At 43.2% G+C, this 14,703-nt stretch overlaps 1 protein-coding gene and 1 pseudogene across 2 annotated transcripts in view; both read left to right on the top strand.

Annotated features, from left to right (window-relative positions):
* Positions 1 to 14,703, top strand: part of Pdk1 (Phosphoinositide-dependent kinase 1) — a 776,015-nt gene that overhangs the window by 303,724 nt on the left and 457,588 nt on the right. For both annotated transcript variants that reach the window (XM_068378675.1, XM_068378674.1), the window contains exon 6: positions 13,815 to 13,970. In XM_068378675.1, the coding sequence (XP_068234776.1) occupies positions 13,815 to 13,970 (156 nt within the window). The remainder of the gene's footprint in view (positions 1 to 13,814; positions 13,971 to 14,703) is intronic.
* On the top strand, positions 1,290 to 1,408 carry LOC137646191 (5S ribosomal RNA; annotated as a pseudogene).

Here is a 14,703-nt window from a genome sequence, read left to right as displayed (position 1 = left end):
CCAAGGGGTGACTGCTTACCCCTTCCTCTGGGGGCTTACCAGGTCCTTTCCCTCCTCGGTTACGGCCCGAGTTTTGGTTTAAGGAAGCTACAGGAAGATCATGGGTACTTTCCTCCTCTCGGGCTCAGGCACCTTGGCCTTTCGTCGTTAAGTATCTAACTTGCGGACAAGCTCGATGTTGTACCATCTGGACGCGCTGACTGAGGGCTTCCTTCGGGTGTCTCATCTGTGGAGGTCGACAACCTCAGACACCCTTCCATCCTTGAGAAGAGTTTGTTTGTGCCCAAGGACAGAGACTTAGACAGCTGCTGTGCGGAGAAAATCGACTTCCGTTTTCACTCCTCCAAGGCGCTTTCTTCCAGACTCTGCAGGGCTCCAGCGCCCATTTCTTTCAACCATGTCGGCCTAAGTTATCGGCTACGACGACTGGGACAAGGTGTCCAATTGCAGTTTCCTCCTGTCAGGAACAGATGGCACGGGAGGCTCCCCCGGGGGGGCATAGTCCTAAAAGGAGCGGCAGAGTTCACGAACTCTAGGATTGCAGGTTTCTTGCTGGGAGGATGCTTAAGGTTACTCATCCGGATGACAGCTTCCCGATGCCCGTTCCCGCACAATCTCTGTGATCAGCCAAGGATATCGCGCCTGCCGTCTCTGTCAGCGGATTCAGTGTCTCTGAACCTCTATGCCATAGCGTCGGCAAGAGTTGCCCGGTTGGGCAGAATGATCCATACCTTAGGCGAAGGTCCTCCATAGGATCATCGACGGCTTCACCCCCGGCCTCTTCAGTTGATCCTTTCTTGTAAGGAAGGATCTGAGAGGGGAGTTCCGTAGTCGACCTCTCAGCCCTGATCAAGTTTGTCGAACAAACTTCGGCCAGCGTAGAACAGCAGAATCGATCAGACTGGTAACGAGGTGACAGGACTCCTTAAACCCTGGATCGGAAGGACGGGTACTTTCAGTTTCCATTCCATCCATCTTCCAGGGAGCTCGTCGAATTCAGCCTAGACTGCAAATATTCCTGCTTATGATGCAGTGTGGCTATCCCGCCGTGGCATAGCAGGTTTTTTTCCCCAGAGAACTCTCCCTGCTCTCCTCATGGCCGCTCAGGTGCAGGCTTCCGCCTCCTCTGCTTTTTGAAGAGCTGGTCAACTCCGGTAGGCTCGGGTTCGACCTTCTTCAGCACCGGGACAAGCTTCCGGATGCTTACCATGAGTGTGGGTTCATGGTATTTTGCTTGGAGCCTTCTCTTCTTCTGCCTCAACATCTGGAGTATCTGGCCATGATATTGAGTCAACGGCCTTACCACGTTGGAAACCCCGCTTCTCGTCCGTCCAGCGAGGTTAAGCAACGTCGGTTCTGGTCGGTACTTGGATGGGTGACCACCTGGGGATGCCAGATTCTGTTGCCACATCCTCCGAGCCTTCCTTTCAGTTGACTGTGGCAAGACTGAGGAGAGTCGCAGTACCTGTTCTCAGTCAAGCAGAGCTTTCAGCCCTACCTTGGAACGTTTCCTAGTTCTCCTTTCCTCATTGACCCGTCTATAGTCCGAACGGTCGCCTCAGGATAAGTTCCATGTGGGGCGGTCCAAGTTCCGGTGGTTTCAGTCAAAGTTTAACCGGACTTCCTGGCCCCTATGGGACCAGCGGAACTATTAGACCTGCAATGGGTGTTGACCTATGGAGCCTCTTGATGGTAGTGGATATTCTCGTCCTTTCCCCACATTCTTGATGCTGTTCTCGGACTCGTCAAAGGAAAGGGGGGGGGGGGGGGGCATGTTCCGGTCCAGGCCTATGGTCAAGACCTGAAGGATACCTCTCCATCATTCAGGCAGGCTTAGGGGCCGTAGTCTGGCCCCTCTACAGATCCTACAGCTCCTGCCGAGTAGCCCCGTGCGCGTCGACTTCATGATTCTGGCGTGTTCTAACCAGCAGGGGACGCATTTTCACACCTTCACATCTTGCAGTAGAGATACCGGGATGATTGAGATTCTCTCAATACCACCATCGGCTCTCTCATTCCAGGCAGAGGAATGTTCTCTCCGACTTTCCGAGCAGAGCCTCGTAGAGAGAGTGTACCTGGGGGTCTTTGACCTTGAGTAACCAGCAAGTCCTGGTCTGGGGGACCTGATCGCGACAGCTTGGAACCTCAAGCTTCCGCTGTTCTTCCCCCCAGTCTCAGACCCCGAGACTCTGGCAAGATGCATTCCGGTGATGGTGGGACAACTTCGACGCCTGCGTCTTCCCTCCTTTTTGTCTGTGGACAATGGGTCTCAACAAGACCAGGTTGTCTGTCAACCTTTCAATGGGAGAGCTCCACTGGGACTATGCGCAGAACGGTTTCTGGACCCTCTGCTTCCCCTGACGGAACTCCCGGGAGAGCTTCTCCCACGGCGCAGACTACTCAAACAACCACACTGCGACAACTCTCCCGAACCGGGGCGTCGCTTCGGCTTCAAGCCTGGAGACACTACGCCTCCTCCTCAAGAAGAGACAACCCGCTACAGTCGCGGTACGGAGGTCGCGTCATCTGCGATAGTCATCCGCAGGGGTCTTCCAGGCAAAGTGAAGAGTCTTCGGTGGTTGGTGCCGTGGGAGATATACCTCTTCCCTTGAGGCCTCTTCTCCAGCAATAACGGTCTTATTGCCTTTCGGCGGGAGGAAACTCCTTTCCGCTCTCGGCAATGAAGCCTGTCGCTCAGCCTTTCCCTGACCTTCAGGCGTAAAGGAATAACTTTTTCCTGCCCGCTGGATCTTTCCTTGCCCATGCGAAGCTACGATCGTCCCTGCCCTAGTCGGAGGAAGACCTCCAACTTGGAGCATGGCTCGGACTTTTAGTCCTTTAAGAGATCTTCTCAAGACCCTTTACGACAGGCCTCGGATTGTATTCCGCCTTGGGTCTCCTGCTCACTCTGGCCACGGCCAGTTTGTAAGCAATCTTCTTGGTCTCGTACGACTCCGCCCTTTCTAAGGAAGAGGGGAAGGCAACATTCAGGTTTGCTCCCGAGTTGTTGGCTATACTCAGAATCTGGGGGTCCCGGCCCTTCGGTCCAATTACTTCAAGATTTCGAGTCTCCATTCTGTATCTAATGTCCCAAGACCTTCTCTTTCTTGCCAGTAAGGAATCGAGAGGTTAGCTTTGGGAACAGCTGCAGTTTGTCCTCAGTTGCAGCCGATTTGGGAGCACAAGGAGGACACAGGGGAGAGTCACCAGTATACCTCTTCAGCCCGGACTCAAGGACATTCATCTCGACCTGTCTCCAGACCCTCCCCCGTCACGTCGCCCTACAGCACGATGTTGGATACATCGCAACGTCCCTCGCCTTCGAGTAATACTACTCTGTGACGCAGGTGCTACAAGCTGGAGTCTGGAAGCGTCTAATGACCTTCACAGCCCGCTTCCTGCAGGGCGTGACCCACAGGAGTCTCGATACGTTTTCTATCGCTCTGTGGTGGCTACACAACAGCTGGTCTAACCTCAGGCTCCTTTTTGGACAGGTAGCAGAAGGTTGAGGGCATTGTTATCAGGTTTTAGTCTGCATGAACGAAAGAAGTATGTCTGGCCCTTATTTCTTTCTTCATCATCCCCTCTACGGGGAAGCAGCATCCTGGTCTCTGCATAGCTGACCTCGAACCTCTGCAGGTAAACCATGCTTCCTTGTGTTCCGAGTATTGAATCAATACTGTCGCGTCCCCCATACCCTGACGAGGTGGTATTGGGAACGTCCTAACCCAGAGTTCCTTCTGGAACTCCAGGTCAACTGCCTAGGACGGGTCACACTTCTTCCTTCACACACAAGCTTATGTAGGCCACACGGTTCCTTGTGGAGCAAGGAACTTGTGAGGTGCAGGGACTCCTTTTCTCGAGTGCGACTCACTCGGATTCTGAGTCCCCGGGTAAAGCCAAAGCCACTATGGCTGGGGACTTTCCACCCTACCTAATGGGTAAGTCACCCAATGTAAATAGCGTGGTTTGTATTTCGGTTACGGAACAAATGACAAATTCGAAGATAATTTGTATTTTTCCTAACCATACAAACCTTAGCTATTTACACATATTTGCCCGCCAGCCCTGTCCCCCAAGACAAGTCCTACCTCTAAGTGAAAGTGAGCATTCATCTGTGTGTGAGGGGGGAGAGGGGTAGCTAGCTACCACTCCCCTACCCCCCCGCTAACTAGCGCGGGGGTAATACACCCTCGTTAAATTCTAATGGCTCGCCATTTCAGCTGCGCTAAAAGTTAAACCCAATGTAAATAGGTAAAGTTTGTATGGTTAGGAAAAATACAAATTATCTTCGAATTTGTCATCTTTCCTAGTGATGTGGTCAAAGAGGTTGTAGATAAGGCTGCCTCGTAGAATAGGAATCTTCTCTCCAAGTGGGGCTTGTCCTCAAAGAGGAAATCTTCCGCTGAAGGAGGTCCCAAGCCGAAGAACAAGTCTAAGCGACCTTGGTTGCCCTCTCATCCAAGACAGCAACAGCAACAGCTTCCCGTGGCCACGGTGTCCCACACAGTGGTACAACCCACCACCTCCTTTCAACTGGTGCCCCAAACACTGGCGACACAGTCACCAGCCTTCACCCCAGCTTTTGAAAGGCAATCGGCTTCCTTTAAGCCAAAGTCTCAAGGCTCCTCTCGGGGCTCCTCTAGATGCCCCTTCAGAGGAAGAGGCTACAAGGGTGGACGTGGCCAAGGAGGTAAATCCTCCAGCCAGCACTCAAAGTGAGATGCTGCCGGTAGGAGGGAGACTTCTCCATTTTCAGGATCGGTGGACCTTCGATCCTTGGGCCCACAGCCTGATCAAGATGGGACTAGGGTGGGGTTGGAACTCAACTCCACCAAGCTTTCCTCATTTCTTCCAACCCTCAACCCCAGTTTTGGAAGAATATGTTCAGGAATTACTGGATAAGAAAGTAATACGGAAAGCAAAGTCCATCAAGTTTCAAGGAAGGCTATTCTGTGTTCCGAAAAAGGATTCGGAAAAGCTCAGGGTCATTCTGGACTTATCCCCACTCAACAAGTTCATTGTGAACTACAAGTTCAGAATGCTGACGCTTCAACACATAAGGACCCTTCTGCCTAAGAGGGCATACGCAGTCTTCATAGACATGACGGATGCGTACTGGCATGTACCAATCAACTGTCAGGTTTCCCCCTACCTAGGGTTCAAGCTCCAGAAAAGAAGATATGTCTTCAGAGCCATGCCCTTCGGTTTGAACATCGCACCGAGAATATTCACAAAGCTTGCGAACGCAGTTACTCGGCAACTACGCCTCAAGGGTGTTCAGGTAATGGCCTACCTGGACGACTGGCCGGTGTGGGCAGCATCCAAGGGAGAATGCGTGCAAGCCTCCATAAAAGTGATCCAGTTCCTAGAATATCTAGGGTTCAAGATAAACTCGAAGAAGTCTCGGCTGTCTCCAGCTCAAAAGTTCCAGTGGTTGGGAATTCACTGGGTCTTACAGTCACATTGCCTCTCGTTGCCGATGGCAAAGAGAAAGGAGATAGCAGGGGCCGTCAAAAGTCTTCTTCAATCTCGAAGAATATCAAGAAGACAACAGGAGAGAGTGTTGGGGTCTCTCCAGTTTGCTTCTTTGACGGACCCACTTTTGAGAGCACAATTAAAAGATGCATCAGGGATCTGGAGAAAATTCGCTTACAACGATCGAAGAGATCTACAAGGATCACTACCAAGTCGTCTACGATCGATTCTCAAGCCATGGTCAGAAGTGAACGACTTAAGAAGAAAAGTACTCTTGCAACCACCCCCTCCTGCAGTCACCGTCCTCACAGATGCCTCGAAGGAAGGATGGGGGGGTCATTCTCATCATCGAAAGATACAGGGAACTTGGTCCCCTCTTTTCAAGTCCTTTCACATCAATTACCTGGAAGCCATGGCAGTGTTTCTTTCCCTGAAGAAACTGAAACTTCGCCGCTCATTCCACATTCGTCTGGTTCTAGACAGCGAAGTGGTTATGAGATGCATAAATCGACAAGGTTCGAGATCGCCTCAGTTAAATCATGTGATACTAGCAATCTTTCATCTGTCCAAGAAGATGAGATGGCACTTATCAGCAGTCCACCTTCAAGGATTCCGCTATGTGACAGCGGACGCTCTATCCAGGTTCAACCCGATAGAGTCCGAATGGTCCCTAGACGCAGGATCATTCTCGTTCATATTGAGCAAAGTCCCAGGATTGTAAGTAGATCTCTTCGCAACGAGCGACAACAAGAAGTTGGCCCGGTACGTAGCCCCGTACGAGGATCCTCTAGCGGAAGCAACGGACGCAATGTCCCTGGATTGGAACAGATGGTCCAGGATTTACCTGTTCCCTCCAACCAACCTATTGTTGAAAGCCCTCTACAAATTGAGATCCTTTCGGGGAAGGGCAGCGATAGTGGCCCACAAGTGGCCAGGCAGTGTCTGGTTTCCGTTGATAACAGAACTACGCCTGAAGCTGATCCCGTTGCCGGAACCAGTTCTGACTCAGCTAGTACAGAAATCGACTGTCTACGCTTCATCAGAGAAAACCCAGAACCTTCATCTCATGATTTTCTCACCTTAGCGGTCAAGAAAAGGTTCGGGATTTCGGCAAACAGTATTAATTTCTTAGAAGAGTACAAGTCAAAGTCAACAAGAAGACAATACGAGTCTTTCTGGAAGAAATGGGTGGCCTTTGTTAAGGGGAAGAAACCTCAAGAGATTTCTACGGATTTCTGCTTGTCCTTCTTCATCCATCTTCACGGACAAGGACTAGCGGCTAATACGATCACGACGTGCAAATCTGCCTTGGCTAGACCGATCCTTTATGCCTTCCAAGTGAACTTTTCTAATGAAATCTTCAATAAGATTCCGAAAGCCTGTGCTAAACTTCGGCCAGCAGCCTCTCCTAGGCCTATTTTATGGTCCTTGGATAAGGTGCTTCATCTGGCTTCGACCTTGAACAATGAAGATTGCTCGCTGAAAGACTTGACTCAGAAAGTGATATTTTTATTCCCACTAGCCTCAGGAGCCAGAGTTAGCGAAATAGTGGCCCTCTCGAGGGATGACAGCCACATACAGTTTACACCGAACGGTAAACTGAATCTCTTTCCGGATCCGACGTTTCTCGCCAAGAATGAGCTACCCACTAAAAGATGGGGCCCCTGGAGAATCTGCCCTCTGAAAGAAGAAGCATCCCTCTGTCCAGTGGAATGCCTAAAGGTCTATCTTCGTAGAACTTCAGACTTTAAGGGAGGCCAGCTTTTTAGGGGAGAGACTTCTGGTTCGACATTATCTTTGAAACAGATAAGGGCAAAAATCACTTACTTTATTCGCAGAGCGGATCCTGATAGTACACCCGTAGGTCATGATCCGAGAAAGGTTTCCTCGTCTCTAAACTTTCTCCAAACTATGTCGTTTGATAATCTGCATACTTATACTGGTTGGAAGTCTTCCAGAGTATTTTTCAAGCACTATGCGAAGCAACTGCAAGAAATAAAGTTTCATGTGGTGAATGCTGGCAGTGTAATAAAGCCTGTAGTTTGATTACTGCGAAGGACAGTGCACTAATTGGGACTGTTAGTGAAGGGTGTACATGATAGACTTTGGTATATCATGATATTGAGTGTCGATATGGACATTATAAACTGTCTTACTCAGTTAAGTGAACTTAAGCATAATATTTGACATGAGTGCCAGCATATTTATGCGTAATATTTTTAACAATAACATACATAATGAAATTTCCTATTTTCATAGAGTGCCAATGTTTCTCTTGCAGACAAAACCTATTTATTTTGTTATTACCATTATGTTTTTTATGTCTATGTCTAGCATAAATATATGATTGAATGATAACTCCTGTGTTTCTTGTAAATAAACTATGGAAGGAATCTTTGCGTCTCTCTCGCCTTAAGATTATTTGATTATATTCAGAGCATCCTTGACATCCTTGCCAAGATTCTTGGAAATGATGTGTCCTACCATGCAAGTGGCATTTTTAGATTTCTTTCAGAAGCAGGGCTTCTGAAAAATATTTAACTTTTATGACATTCAATTTTTATGATTTTAATTGAATACTCTTTAATTTTTTATTTTATTTCATTTTTAATTTTGTATACATAAATTAAATGTTACCGGCGTCAATGACCTTAGATGTCAGGATGCCTGAGAACTTTAAATCATTCATTCATTCATTCAGAGCATCCTTGATCCTCTTTTGGATCTTGACGGACAAGCTCCCTTGTCATGCAAACAGGTAGGTTTGGTTGTACTATGTTTGTTTACTGTATTATGATTCCTACGCAAACATGAACTTGTCTGACTGATCCAGACCTGGGAGGTACAGTACAGTACTCTATTCAGCACCTGGAACAAACTACACTTTACGTATATATGACACAATATACTTCTGCTCGCTAAATTGTTCCTTGAACTCACAATCCTCGGGTTTTTTCCTAGAGTCTATACAGACTTTCTCTGTAGGGGGCAGGAAGAACTGGCATATGACATGCTCAGTTGATTGATGTATTGCGGTAACATCAAGTGTCTTTGGTCTTTATGTCCAATTAGGAAATAGTCAACTCGAGATAACGGCACAATTAAATCCACAGATACATTAATGCTCTGGTAAACTTCCATCAGCACGACATGGCCTAAGCCCAAAAAACGGATTTTGAGCGTAGTGAAAAATCTATTTTTGGGTGAAAGAGCCAAGTCGTCCTGATGGACCCACCCTCCTTTGGTTAAAGAATCTTAATCCCTCCCTATGGTACTGTATCTGTAAAAATACCTACAAAGCTACGGAAGAATGGTTTGGTGGCGCCGCGTAGCGGCGGATGGCCGAACTATTTTGCAGTACATTAGGAGAGTCGAGTGTTTACCTCTCTAACGACTCTCCTATTTTTCTTGCCACTTTCCCTCTCGTAGTGAAAGGCTATTTGGGGTGTAAATAGCTATGAGATGTGTCAAGATACGTCCTTCCGCGATATCCCTTGGAGAAATTTAAGGGTTACTCGCTCCAGGAGTTAGAATTCTGGGTACCTTCGGTAAATTCTCTGGGATATATCACTGTAGTCACATATAACTTAGGAAGCTACTAATGAAGGAACTTCCATCAGGACGACATGGCTCTTTCACCCAAAAATAGATTTTTCACTACGCTCAAAATCCGTTTTGTATATGTTTTCATAGTGTGCTATCAGTTGGGTTTGTGTACTTTTTCCGGGCACAAAACCGTGTTGACCTATATTAAATAGATAATTTTTAACCAAATGATTCATTATTTTCTTTTTTATTACCCTTTCATACACTTTCATAATATGTGATGTCAGATTAACAGGTCTATAATTGCTTGCCTCTAGTCTTGTTCCACTTTTGAAAATAGGGGTTATATATGCTGATTTATGTTTAACATATATCTCGCTCATATCTACACTTTTTCTTGGCAGTATTGTAAGCGGCTTCGCGATAATGTGTGCAGTTTTTTAACAAAATCGCTGGAACTCCGTCTGGCCCGGCCCCGATCCATTTTTAATTTCGCTTATAGCCTGCACAATATCTGCTTCATCAATATCTATATCCGTTAGATATTCCATATTTTCTTCTCTCATTTCTATTTCATTATTCTCATTCGCAATTCTTGGGGTTGCATATTTCTTTTTTTTTTATTCGTTAACCATCCTTCAATTCTTAGAGGGCCTAATTCTAATCTCCCTTTATTCATCTTTTTTTGCATAGGAGTTAAGTACTTTGCCTTCTTTTTTTTTTGAAGTGTCCTTTCTTCTAAGTCCCTTTATTCATTTTCTTTTGATTGTATAATCTTTTGTTCTGCATTATCTCTTACTTTTTATTTCCATCATTTTCCATACATTTTTTTCTTTTGCAAGAATTTTCTTCCACTTTCTAATTTTCTGAAATGAGAGAGAGAGAGAGAGAGAGAGAGAGAGAGAGAGAGAGAGAGAGAGAGAGAGAGAGAGAGAGAGAGAGAGCCCTCAGAAGGATATTGGGAGTTAACTGGCAGGACAGGTTTAGAAATGAAACTATAAGAGAGATTACTCGAGTGTCATATGTGGATGAGATCATGATGAGGTGTAGATGGAGATGGTTTGCTCATGCTCTTTGCACTCCCCAAGAGAGATTAGTTCACCAAACATTCAGCTGGGCTCCACAAGGCACTAGAAAAGTTGGAAGACCCAGGCCAACATGGCTTAGAACTATGAAGCACAAAGTAGGAGATGATGAATGGAGAGGTATTGAATTAAAAGGTCAAGATAGAGACGACTGGAAAAATCTAACCGAGGCCCTTTGCGTCAATAGGCATAGGAGGAGATGATGATGATGACACTCCTTTATATTTGTATATGCGCATATCTCGATACGGTAGTGGGACCTTGAGATCAACTGATTGCTATTAAACATAAAAAGAAAGATCAGTTATTGTTAATTGTTGAAATGTTCCCAAAATTGAAAAATAGAATACAAATATGCTTTGAAAAAGCACAATGAAACACAATAACGCCTAAAGATATATGAAGATTTAAAAATTGAAATACAGTGTTAATCTTTAAAAAAGAACTACCCTTAGAGAGAGTGAGGGAAAATGTATTGATAAAATTTAGGATAATGGCTATAAATGAACGGTATGAAAACTATGATATCCTACTTCATATTGATGCTGATGTAATATTCATTTTGAAGATATTTTGAAAAGGTATAAAAATTATCCAAACGATATTTCTTTATTCGTATATACATTTTTCTCGATACGGTAGCGATCACCTGATCACAACCAAAGGTAAACAAAAAAGCAGTAATTGTTGATCGTTAAAATGATCCCAAAATTGATAAATAAGATACAAACATGCTTTGATATAGCATAGGATATCCTATGAACCAAGAAAAGGAAATAATGATATACAAGAAGAAAATATTGATGAAATATGACTAAGATGATTACAGTATCATAACACAGCATAGTATATCTACAGAATCTTCACATTTTAAGTTTGACATACGTTCAGATCGAGTTACAACTCTTCTCTTGGTCGCTATCCCGATCTTAAGTCAACGACTACCTGTATTTGTTTGGTGAAGAGCTTTTAGCATAATTACAGGTTTCACCTAAATCTCAGTTAGAATTGATAGCTTTGACTATCAGATTTTTGCAATCTTTGTCCTTTTAACAAATGTCCGGAGCTAGTTTTTGATGTTGGTTTCTTTGGGACAACATTTTCAATCCAGATATTTTCATGATAATTAGGGTCATGATAGGATTTTTCAATTTTGAAAAGAACATTGTACTAATAATAGAGAAAACCTTACCCTCTTGGGAAGCCGGTTAAATGAGGTAAGTTCTCTAAAGGCCTGCCTTCGTCAAGTGCAGGTGAGGGTCAGGCTTGCTTTGTTTCATGATTCATGGAACCTTTTACATCTTGATCCCTGGGTCCTTGTATTAAAGGATGAAAATTCCCTTCTGTTGCTTTCTTTACTACCACTTCCATCATTTGTGTTTCTCACTGTATATTAACTACCATGAGGAATTTCTAGTCTTTCCAAAAAAAAATTAATATTTACTGGAAAAGTAGGCAGTATAGGAATTTCCAATAATTTTCGTGTGGTTTAACAGCTATTTTTTTTCTAGTAATGAAGGCATGAGGGGGATAACGTCCAATTTTGGATGCGTGAAAGTTTAACAAGTATCTTTTGAATACAATTTTTTTTTTCAATGGAAGCCCCCTCATTGGTATTAGCTGCCATTCAAAGAGAGTAGTGGAAGTATTCCATCCTTATATCAGCTGCACACTTCCTCATTGCCTCTAGACTAAAGTTCCAAGAAATATCTAAGGTTCATGTTTAGGGACAAGATTTACCAATGCACTAGCTTATATTGCAGTGTATTCACAAGAATTATGACTCAATGGATGGTTGGGTAATTCTCAGCTCTTTTCATGCAGAACACCCGCGGGTAGTGCCGTAGGTATTACTTAAGAATCTTTGCAGCATTCTTTTGGATTTAGTTGCACTTGCTAAAGTTCCATTCACTTAACCTTTATTCTTGTTTTTCTCCCATATAACTGTTCAACCCTTTCTGAATTTTAATTGTAACTTTTACCCATTGTTTGCCATAGATGCACTTGGGCATTGAATGATCTCACAGCCCCCAGCACCTGGCTATTTAGCCCAAATTCATAAATCCAATCCAATCTCATGCAGACCCTGTGATAAAACAACCATGAGTTCTGGTAATGGTACGATAGTGCTCTTAAAATAAAGACACTTGAATTTTTCTATATGCAATAGATTACAGTAACCTTCCTTCTTGTTAGTGGTGGAATCTGTAATGAAGTCTTGGTAAGGTTTGTTAAACCTAATTTTCTAGAACTAGAGTTATTTATTTTAATATTTATTTGAAATTTATGGAAGAGTTCCCCTTTACCTCCTTACTTCAATGGTTTAATTTACTTTTGATTAGTTCATACTGAACATTGTTTACATGGGAAGTGGCAAAGGTGGGGGCATTTGGATCTATAACCCTGCACTCTTGATGATGGCGTTATCCCACTTATTCAGGTTCTGTAAACTTTCTATTTATCAAGGTCAAATTTTTTCATTAAAATAAGAAGTATGGTGGTAGCAGTGAGTACCAGGTAAGTATTTGAATTTATGTATATATTTTTTGGTTAAATAAGATATGCCTAGGCTGACAAAACAACCTCTGTATAGCATTTGGGACCAGTATTAAAAAGAAATGCCCATATTGCATATGAGGGCTGGAGGGGTATTGGATATAGATTTTCCTTGGAGACAAGCAATGTATCATGTAGGCAATGAATTGTTTATCAACCGATTGAATAGCAAAGTTTGCTTATGTAAACAAATACAAAAGATGAAAATTATGGTAAACAGTGCTAAGCATAGGTACAGTCTGATGCTTGCCTCAATAAAAAGTTTGAATGTTATAGAAAAATTATGATGATTACAGAGAAGCCGTAGCAAACCATCAAGGAGTAAGAAAATGCAGGAAACTAATTTCTGAATAACACTTATGCTAGAATTAATCCTAATTATACTCAAAACCAAGTAGGCCTAAAACTAAATGTACAGTAAACTTTTTTATAAAGGATTTACTATCCACTCTTAACATGTTACCAGTTACAACACCAAGTGCTATATACCGTAATTAGGTATACAGTACAGTAATAGTAAAATAGAGATAGTGATCGTTCGTGAACTATGAGTGTACCTGGCACAAAAAGGGGCTAAGTCATATATTATGAATTCAGACTCAGTATTTGCATGTATAGATAACTATGGCTGTTGTTATTTCTTTCACGTCTAACTAAAGACCAATTGTCTTTGATTCCACTGACTACAAAATTAGACAATTCTGAGTAATGTTTTTTTTTATTAAAACAAATACAGTTTGATTTTACAAATCAAATGTTCACATTTTGTATAGACTGACTTTTTTTTCATTGAGGTACTTTCTTTCTTAATCTAATGGCTCACTGTAGCAATGATTTGATGTTAGGGCTGCTTATGGAAAAAGTTAGTGGAATTTGGGGAGGAATATCTTAACCCTCAAGAGGAGAGAAAGAGGGAAAGTTGTTAATATGTTTAAATTTCTATGCACTCATCTTTGAATAGAAGCCTAATAGATTTTGGTAAAATAATTCATAAATTAGCAGAAAACTTTTGTAAATATATTTGAAAACTGAATGCAGTTATCAATGTTAGATGTTTTCTGATTTATATAACATACTTTAGCAGTGTTTTATTGTTTCATTTTGAAAGTTGATTGTATTTGAAGTCTTATGATGTTCTTTATTTTTCAGTGAAAGTGTGTGAGAAGCAGTTGATAAGAAGAGAGAAAAAAGTAGAGCAAATTACAAGAGAGAAGGATGTTATGAATATTTTGAATAGTAACCAGAACCCATCTGCTCCATTTTTTGTAAAGTTATCATATGCATTCCAAGGGGATTATAAACTTTGTATCCTTTTTTACTCAATGTGAAATGCGAATATTTCAGTGGTAGCTAAATTTAAAAAATAATTATGGTATATTTAAGTATTATTTGTCCCTACATGAAATATAAACCATTGTCCTCTTGGTAGGGAATATGTTTACAGCACTAGCTGGACGACTGTTGAATCATTTTAACGAGCAATTAAGTGACAGGTTGGAACGAGGGCGAGAGTTCCCACCCTCTTACATGTCAAATACTGTTCACTTATGTTTTCGGCAGCATGGAGTACTGTATAGATGTACAGATGCGCACTTAATCAAACTTTTGATTTTTATTTAGGAAGTGAATGCTGGCTGTTGATTGTTATGATGTGAAGTAAGACACTCATGGACTTTTCATGTTTTTTTTTTTTTTTTTTTTTTTTTTTGAAGCAGAAAGGAACCACACTTTCTGCTCTGCCATGGGCCTGATTGTTCGCAATCATCCCCATGTGCTGAGTGTAATCTTGGCCTCCCATACTGTGTCAGGCATATGCTTTATGTGGGAGGAAGAGATCTTTGCTTCTTCCTTCCACTCATTGGGTGTGTTTGGCAACACCACTATATCCCTGGCTCAATCCCCGCGGAGTATGTGTCTAAAGCAAGGAGCCCTTTGAGCTACGTCGGCTAGGTTTCAGGTTCTGGTGGTGTGTATGATTCCCCCAGAATTAACTGCATCCTGTTGAAGGTTGAAGGCTCATCTCCATTTGTGCTACTGC

Source organism: Palaemon carinicauda, chromosome 8 (assembly GCF_036898095.1).
Source record: "Palaemon carinicauda isolate YSFRI2023 chromosome 8, ASM3689809v2, whole genome shotgun sequence".
In the NCBI taxonomy this organism is placed as follows: Eukaryota; Metazoa; Arthropoda; class Malacostraca; order Decapoda; family Palaemonidae; genus Palaemon; species Palaemon carinicauda.
This window is presented reverse-complemented; position numbering and strand designations above follow the sequence as displayed.